This window comes from Raphanus sativus, chromosome 3, assembly GCF_000801105.2.
Source record: "Raphanus sativus cultivar WK10039 chromosome 3, ASM80110v3, whole genome shotgun sequence".
In the NCBI taxonomy this organism is placed as follows: domain Eukaryota; kingdom Viridiplantae; phylum Streptophyta; class Magnoliopsida; order Brassicales; family Brassicaceae; genus Raphanus; species Raphanus sativus.
Window position 1 is genome coordinate 10,055,768 of NC_079513.1, and position 9,471 is coordinate 10,065,238.

At 35.3% G+C, this 9,471-nt stretch overlaps 2 protein-coding genes and 1 non-coding gene across 3 annotated transcripts; 1 reads left to right on the plus strand and 2 right to left on the minus strand.

Moving 5' to 3' along the window:
* Positions 1-2,262: 2,262 nt before the first annotated feature.
* LOC108831695 (pentatricopeptide repeat-containing protein At3g29230-like) lies at positions 2,263-3,645 on the minus strand. The gene is made up of 2 exons (XM_057005912.1): positions 2,500-3,645; positions 2,263-2,366 (listed from the first exon to the last, which is right to left on the minus strand). The coding sequence occupies exons 1-2, from the start codon at positions 3,590-3,592 to the stop codon at positions 2,347-2,349; spliced, it is 1,113 nt and encodes a 370-aa protein (XP_056861892.1). The 5' UTR covers positions 3,593-3,645; the 3' UTR covers positions 2,263-2,346.
* A 167-nt stretch (positions 3,646-3,812) lies between these two features.
* LOC130510343 (U6 spliceosomal RNA) lies at positions 3,813-3,915 on the minus strand. Its single transcript, XR_008944015.1, has one exon. It is a non-coding gene; the product is annotated as a U6 spliceosomal RNA (small nuclear RNA).
* An 868-nt stretch (positions 3,916-4,783) lies between these two features.
* On the plus strand, positions 4,784-9,192 carry LOC130509589 (uncharacterized). Its single transcript, XM_057005736.1, has 4 exons — positions 4,784-7,540; positions 7,619-8,162; positions 8,239-8,338; positions 8,417-9,192. The coding sequence occupies exons 1-4, from the start codon at positions 5,410-5,412 to the stop codon at positions 9,095-9,097; spliced, it is 3,456 nt and encodes a 1,151-aa protein (XP_056861716.1). The 5' UTR covers positions 4,784-5,409; the 3' UTR covers positions 9,098-9,192.
* The last annotated feature ends 279 nt before the right edge of the window (positions 9,193-9,471 follow it).

Sequence of the window (9,471 nt, forward strand, 5' to 3'; positions counted from 1 at the left end):
TATTCTTCTACTATAGAGTCATATTTTTTCCTCAAAATAATACTTTAACATTTAAATTTTTATAGTTATATATAAATAATAATTTTATAGAGAAATACAGTTATTGTATGAATAGAATACATTTTATTTTCATAATATTTTTTTAATAAAACTTTAGTTTAAAACAAATTCATAATTTTATGAAAATATTAAAAATTTAAAAATAAATAGGGTTAGTTGTCAACTTTTATAAATAAAAAGGTACTTCTTGCAAAATTAAATAGATTTTTTTAGAATAATCTTTCATAGAGGAAAAAATAGAAGAATACATTGAAAAGAAACTCATCCCTATTTCAAACTACTATATTTTAGAGGTAAAAATAAAGAAATACATTGGATATGGTCTAAGAGTATCTTCAACAAAAAAAATTGAGAGTGGATAATCCTCAAATAGAGTTTAAAGGTAAGTTGCTCCAATAAGAAATCTCAAATACATCTTTAAATTTTTTACATATTACATTTTAATCTCAATCTTCATAAGAATTGATTAGAAGCACCAAACTCTTATAAATAAATAATAATTACACAGTAAAATGCAAAGCATAATCTTTATAGCTCAGATATATATTCTGTTTTGACAATTTTCTTAAATTAATTTTTAATGCATTAATTATAGAAAAGAATTACGAAAATGGTGAAACTAAATATATATAATATTTCTATTTTAGATAAATTTAATTTTAATTTTAACATATTTATGTATTTTATGTATCAGTAATAAAATAAATGTAAAATATATTTAAAATCTAGTTAAAATATATTTATAATGATTAAAGTGATAATGAAATTATTATTACTACTAATATTATATATAAGCTACAAAATTAGAATGACAAAAGTGAAAAAAATCAATAGTATTTTGAAGGTCATTTAGAAAGCCATAACCTCAAATTTGAGATTTGAGAGTCTGTTGAAAATGTTCTAAGAACAAATGTTCTGTAATGTAATAATATGACATAGAGTGCTATGTAATTTTTTAAAAATTAAAAATAAAAATTAAAGGTAAATACAATTCCTATAGCTTCACAAATCACCTCCGTTGATTGATGTTATCTGTGTTTATCTATTTTAATTGGAAAGAGCGCTTTAGAGAGATGAAAAATCCTACATATTTTTGTCAGAAAAGTTGTTTGGAAATTTAAAGCAAGCATTTATGATTTTCAAAAAACTAAAAGATGCTGTGCAAAATAAAAAACCAAAAACTAAAAATTATAATCTAAAATCTAAAAACTAAAATCCAAAAATTAAAAACTAAAATCCAAAACTATTTAAACAACCATCACTATTAACACTAATGTTACAAAACTGATTAAAAGATTTTAGGGTCTGAGAAGAATAAGAAGATATTTAAAATCCCTTATGTTGGCCTTGTTCATGATTTCTTCTTCATTCTGAGCATTTCATATCTTTACTAGGTGATGCTGAATCTATGTAAACCATAAATATTACTCTCTTCTCCCTATGTGATTCATTGCAAGAATCTCATGTGTGTTTCTTATAGAATATCCGTTCTGTAATAATAAATCATAAATATTACTCTCTTTCCCTCTGTGATTTTATAACTGAGATACCAGTGATTAGAATCTGTGGAAGAGAAGTTTTACTACAGTCAGAAAATCTATTATCAACCAGATACTACCGTCTTGTGCCCTGTTTTAAATAACCTGTGAAGCCTTTTTCTCCTTTGTAATGCTCGTACGACTTAAATTGCAATTGTCTGCGTCGAAATCTTCAGTTCGAATCCTATCTCGCACAACATTGAGTATACAATCTTTGTAGTGCAACTTGAGTTATTACTAATTCCTTTCCTTATTCTACATAGCTTTGCATCATCCATCATCCCTCTCACTTTCTCCACTTCCTCCCACTTTCCATCAATAGCATGTACATATGATAGTAACACATATGGTCCCACTTCACTTGGTTGTAATCTCATGAGCCGCTTCGCCAAGATTTCTCCAATGTCAGGATGCGAGATTGTCCAAATAACAGACCGAGTCTCCTTTCCTTTAAGCTCTTCTGAGTCGCTGGTCAAACCTGCTAGAGCAAGGAGATTAACCAAGCAGCCATGGTGCTCCAATTTAGGTTCAACGTTATAGATTCGGGTTAATCTATCATAAACCCACCAGCCTTCTAAAACCATCTCTGCATTTACACAAGCAGACAACACGCAAACTAAAGTAGCACCATTGGGTTCAATGTCTCCATGCTTTTCCAAATCTAGAACCATCTCTACAGCTTTCTCTCCATCCCCATTCATGCCATATCCCATGATCATAGAGTTCCACGACACAATGCTTCTCTCTCTCATCCCATCAAAGACCTCTCTAGCCACATCCATAAGACCACATTTAGCATACATTGTAAGTAGAGCAGTCGAGAGAACCATATCAGATTTAATACCGTTGCTCGTTACATATAAATGTATCCTCTTCCCTATATCAATCCGGCCTAACTTACCACAAGCTGTCAAGACGCTTGTAATAGATGCTTTGTTTGGCTTAAAGCCATCTTCTTTATCCACCATCTCCTCGTAAAGTCTAAGACATTCTGTATAGTTCTTGTTCCTCGCATAAAGAGCCAAAATTGTATTCCAACAAACAACATTCCTTCTGGGCATTCTATCGAAAAACACACGCGCCATTACAACATCTCCCCCCGCAGCATAACCATCAATCATACAGTTCCAAGAAACAGCATCAGGAGCAGGCATAGCCTCAAACAAACAACGAGCTTCCTCCATATCTTTAACTCTCGCGTAACCGCAAAGCATAGAGTTCCACGAGAAAACATCTCTTTCAGGCATTTCATCGAACACCTTGCGTGCAATATCGACTCGACCGTTCTTCACATACCCATCGATCATCACATTCCAACTAACCAAATCAAACATATACCCACCATCGAACACCTTGCGTGCATCTCGTATCCGTCCAAAAACAGAGTACATATGAATCAAAGAGTTCCTCACAAACAAATCTAAACCAAACCCTTTCTTGGAAACCAAAGCATGAATCTTTTCCCCATCTTTTACAAACCCAATCTCCGCACACACCTTTGCCACTAACGGACACGTGTAATGGTTCTGCAAAACGCATCTCGCCACCATTTTCTCGTAGTAAAACCTCAACGCACCCAGCGGTTGTCTCGAATTAATTAAACACCTCAGAACAGTGTTACCCATAAACGCGTCAGGTTCATAGATGGAATCGAAAACCGAAGCAGCCCGTGAAGCCGAGTTAAAACACGTGCAGAGCTTTTTGATCACTCGTCCTGAGACAAGAGAGTGTTGAAGGAGCCCAGAGACTACAATCTGGGCATAGACTTGATCAAAATCGTTCGGGGATCTTAAAGATTCGAGCTTTTGGAGCAACGGATGATGGATTTCCACAACGGGTTGTCCTGTTTCATCGAGGTGCGTTGTCTGAGGTCGAGCTGGTTCGTCAGGCCAGAGTCTTGGTGATGGTTTTGAAAGATTTTTCCTGCATTCGATGAGTTTATCAAGAGATATCGAGTTTCCTCTTCCTCTTGATCTGGCTAATCCTAGACTCATACTGATTTGCGTTGTTTTTTCTCAGTGGTTTGGCGGCAAAATGACCAGATGGATTAAGCTCAAAAATATTAAAATGTAAAGATGTCTGAAATTTAAAAAGGCCTCGCTGACAAACAACCGAGGTAAACTATTGATTAGCGGCCCATTTCTTCTTCTTCTTTCCTTTTTTCCTTTTTAACGGCCAGTTTTTTTTTCTTCTCAACTTTTTTTTTTTTTAAACAAAAATTTGGACCATTTCTCGATTTGTGCGTGTCATCCTTGCGCAGAGACCATGCTAATCTTCTCTGTATCGTTCCAATTTTATCGGATGTTCCCGAAGGGACTTTTCTTCTCAACTTCAACTTTTCATTATCCAACATAATTGTTACAAATAATTTATACCTCAAGAAATTTAACCGCAAGATAATAGAGACGATCTAGTATCACCTAGGAATACATATATAGATCCTATGCTACCTAATCAAACTAAACTACAATTTAACGGCCATTTTCTATAAAGTCTCAATCTTCTATGTTTGCAAATCCTTATTAATAATTTAGTTCAATTTTTATAATACTTTTAAAATTAAAAAATAATTGATTTTTACAAAAATTTATTTGAAACTAGATATGGACTCATCTGTTGTACATATTTTGTTTGATATTTTAGTTTTAGTTTTCTTGGACAAAGTGAAATATATTTTTGTTTGATGTTTTAGTTTTAGTTTTCTTGGACAAAGTGAAATAATAAAATTTTTTGAAATTTAACTAAAGCTATACGAATCAATGACAACATTATATACTTTCTTATGTACTAATTTAATATTTGAACTAATTCACTATATGTTATTTTCTTATTTAAATAATTCTAATATTTTTGGTTGCTTAGTGAAATTTTTGTTGTTATTATAGGGTTCTTGAAATCTTTTATGCATTTGGTATCATCTTATATGTTTTGGTGTGGGTGATCTATGAACTTTTAGTTGTTCAACCAATAAAAATCTTTTTTGAATTATCACTCTATCATGTAATTAATGACCATCAAACTATCAATACATGCATTTTATAGTTTATGTGCATGTTATCTTACTTTGTGTGAATAAGTTTTTATAAGAAAACTTAATTTCTTAACTAAATTTTCGTGAAAAAAATAATAATTTTGTGGTGATAAATCTTAAATTAAATAAGTATATTATTTTATTATATCACTACAAGAAAACGCGTCTATAACGACGACTCGTTACGAGGAAATTATTTCCTCGTAAATTTACATGGTGTTTACGACGATGTTACGAGTAAATAAATATTCGTCGTAAATTCGTTGTAAAGTTACAACGAAAACGATTCGTCGTAAACCAAATGTAATTTTACAAGGCTTTTACGTGGAAAGCCCAATTCGTCGTAAACTCATTGTAAATATACAAGTCATTTACGACGAATCATGTAACCGTTACTTTTGGTGAAAACGTGCATATAGTGTGGTTTAAAGTAACTAACTTCGTTGTAAAATCATTGTAAATTTACGAGTGATTTACGTGGAAAGCCCAATTCGTCGTAAACTCATTGTAAATATACAAGCCATTTACGAGGAATCATGTAACCGTTACTTTTGGTGAAAACGTGCATATAGTGGGGTTCAAAATAAGCTAAATTCGTTGTAAATTCGTTGTAAATAATATGTAAAAACGATGTAAAAGCAAAGTAAAACTTTTCGTTGTAAAATCCATGTTATACCTTCACCTACCACTTACGAAAATCGTCTATATATATGATCATTTCTCAATTCAAATAACACACAAACGAAATCAAAGAAAAAAAACCAGAAAAAAGAAAAACAAATGGCTGATGGCTTCAATATTTACGAGTTACGAAGTTGGATGTATTCGCATAAAGATGATTCCGGTAGAGTGACGGATGCATTTCTAAGCGGGCTAGAGACATTCATGCACCAGGCGGGCTGTACACCGATCACGCAGGAAAGCGGTAAGATGTTCTGCCCTTGTCGGAAATGCAAGAATTCAAAATTTGCTCGTAGTGAAACTGTATGGAAGCACTTACTAAACAGAGGATTTACACCACAATATTATATTTGGTATCAACATGGGGAGGGTTATGGTGGAAATGAAGCTAGTAGTAGTAATAATTTTGAAGCTGCTGGTAATAGTGAAGAACCGAATCATTTGCATAATGAATCTAGTTATCATCAGGAGGAGCAGATGGTAGATCATGATAGGGTTCAAGACATGATTACTGATGCATTTTTAGAAACAACTACTGCAATAGCTCATGAAACTGGAAATGTAGAAGAACCTAATTTGGATGCAAAAAGGTTTTATGAAATGTTAGATGCTGCAAATCAACCAATCTACACTGGTTGTAGAGAAGGTCTCTCTAAATTGTCTCTAGCAGCTAGGATGATGAACATTAAAACGGATCATAATTTACCTGAGAATTGCATGGATGCTTGGGCGGAGTTGTTCAAAGAGTATTTGCCAGAAGACAACGTGTCAGCTGAATCTTATTATGAGATTCAGAAATTGGTTTATAGTCTTGGGTTGCCTTCGGAGATGATAGATGTTTGCATCGACAACTGCATGATCTACTGGAAGGATGATGAGAAGTTAGAAGAGTGTCGATTCTGCAAGAAACCACGATTCAAGCCGCAAGGACGTGGGAGGAATAGGGTACCGTACCAAAGGATGTGGTACCTACCCATTAAAGACAGGTTAAAAAGATTATACCAATCGGAGAGGACTGCTGCATGGATGAGGTGGCATGCTGAACATGTCCAGAAGGATGGCGAGGTCGCTCACCCATCAGATGCAAGGGCGTGGAAACATTTCAACAAGGTATACCCAGATTTCGCTGAAAATATTCGGAATGTCTATCTTGGGTTATGCACCGATGGATTTAGTCCATTTGGTATGTCTGGGAGACAGTATTCTTTGTGGCCAGTTATTCTTACGCCGTACAACCTGCCGCCGGATATGTGCATGGAACAAGAATTTCTATTCTTGACCATATTAATCCCTGGGCCGAAGCATCCAAAACGGTCGTTGGATGTATTTCTTCAACCACTGATACAGGAGCTAAAGGAGTTGTGGTCAGAAGGGGTAAGAACTTATGATTGTTCCACGAAAACCAATTTTACGATGCGAGCAGTTCTGCTGTGGACGATAAGTGACTTTCCTGCTTATGGAATGTTGTCTGGCTGGACAACTCATGGAAGGTTATCTTGTCCATATTGTCATGGATCTACGGATGCTTTTCAACTGAAGAATGGTAGAAAGAGTTGTTGGTTTGATTGTCATCGTCGATTTCTTCCTGTTGCCCATCCTTACAGAAGAAATAAGACTTTGTTTAGGAAAAACAAAGTTGTCAGAGACAGTCCTCCTCCATATCTCACAGGCCAGCAGATCGAGGAGGACATTGATTATTACGGAGCTCAGAAAACTGTGAAGCAAGGAGGAAACTGGCATGTTCCTGGTAATATGCCTGATGGGTATGGGGTTTCTCACAATTGGCATAAGAAAAGTATATTTTGGGAGCTACCTTACTGGAAAGATCTTCTTTTACGCCACAACTTGGATGTGATGCATATAGAGAAGAACTTTTTTGACAACATCATGAATACAATACTGAACGTCCCAGGGAAGACAAAAGATAACAAAAAGTCAAGGATGGACTTACCCGATATTTGCTCAAGAAGTGAGTTACATATCAAGAGCAATGGAAATGTTCCTGTTCCCATCTTTCGATTGTCATCAGAAGCGAAGTCAACTTTGTTTGACTGGGTTGCATCAGAAGTGAAGTTTCCTGATGGTTACGTTTCAAATCTGTCAAGATGTGTTGAACGAGGTCAAAAGTTCTCAGGAATGAAGAGTCATGATTGTCATGTGTTTATGCAACGACTACTTCCATTCGCTTTTGCTGAGCTCCTTCCAACAAATGTACATGAAGCACTTGCAGGTAAATATTAATTAATAATATACATATATATATATACTATGAAATGTTACTAATTTGGGTTATATTTGCAATATGCAGCGATCGGAGCTTTCTTCAGAGACCTTAGCACACGTACGTTCAAGGAAGAAGTCATCGAACAACTTCATGAGAACATCCCGATCATAGTGTGCAACCTAGAGAAGATATTTCCTCCATCATTTTTTGACGTCATGGAACATCTAGTTGTCCACCTCCCGTACGAAGCATTACTTCGCGGACCTGTTCACAATGGATGGATGTATCCATATGAGCGCTCTATGAAACATTTGAAGGGGAAAGCAAGAAATCTTGCAAAGGTGGAAGGTTCGATTGTGGCTGGAAGTTTGACAGCAGAAACATCTAACTTCACATCATACTACTTTGCTTCAACGGTTCGTACGAGGAAAAGAGTTCCTAGAAGATATGATGATGGTGGAGTACCGCAATCTTATGCAGTAGACGGTGTTCCTGACATTTTCTGCCAAATTGGACGGTTTGGTGGTAAACTGAGAGAAGTATGGTGGTCCAGTGATGAGGATAAGCATAGTGCCCACACTTATATTCTGCTCAACTGCGAGGATGCTGTGATGCGTTCTTTTGAAAGGTAAATAATATTCGTGTGTATTATATGATATGATGTTAATTAATTATATGATATGATGCATTTGTTTAATTTGCAGCTTGTTTGTATCTCAAGTTGAAGAAGCAATACCAGGAATATCCGGAACCGAGGTGGATGCAAGGAAAGATAAGCACTTTGTCAAGTGGTTAAAAGGACAGGTAATATTAACATATTAAGTAATCTTTGGTACTATTATTATTAATGTAAAATTCTAACAGTGATGTATTAATTTGTAGGTTGATTATGACGATCCATATTATCCTGTATGGTTTCATGATTTGATCCAAGGTCCAGTAGCAAAGGTCACCACATCATCTATGTACTTCACACGAGGTTTCACTTTTCATACATATGAGTATGGGAGACGTCGGGCAACAAGCAACTACGGGATATGTGTGAAAGGTGAAACAGACTTTTACGGGATCTTGCAAGAGATTATTGAAGTGGAATTTCCAGGGTTGTTGAAGCTAAAATGTGTCCTCTTCAAATGCGAGTGGTTCGACCCGGTGGAGAACCGTGGTGTTCGGTTTAACAAATTTGGTGTTGTGGATATCCATTCTGGGAGAAGATATAACAAATTCGAGCCTTTCATCTTAGCTTCCCAAGCCGAACAAGTTAGCTTCCTTCCATACCCTCGCCTTCGAAGTTCTGGGATAAATTGGTTAACTGCTATCAAAATAACACCTCGTGGACGGATTGTTGCTGGAGAAGAACCACCTTTGCAAGAAGAAGATGCAATCAATGAAGTTGAGGTACCTGATCAACAAACTGATGAAATTCTTTTGATCGACCCGGATAACCGTCAATATGAAGATCTTCCCGAAGATGTGACGGATGAAGCACGTGAAGATGAGTTCGATAGAAGCGATGATGATCATTGTAGTGATGTTGATGAGAACTCAAATGATTCTTCATGATGTAAAATATGTAACAAATGTTGATTTTTATTAGAAGATCTTATTTTCATATGTGTATCAAATTCTATTTTATATAATATGCATTTAAAAATAAATTTGGAGTTTATGGTTTCAGTTGGAAAAAGAGGTTGAATGTGTAGAAGATATGATAGTATAGATATGTAAGTTTGGGGTTTAGGGATTTTGATTTTCGGGGTTTCACATATTTCGTTGTAATTTCGTTGTAAAAAAAAACGCGGGCCTGGTAATTTCCTCGTAAAGTTTAGATTCGTCGTAACTTCGTTGTTAACCATGAATCAGGGTTTAGGGATTTGATTTGTGGTTTCAAAGATTCGTTGTAAACACGTTGTAAACAAAAAAAGCGGGCCTGGTAC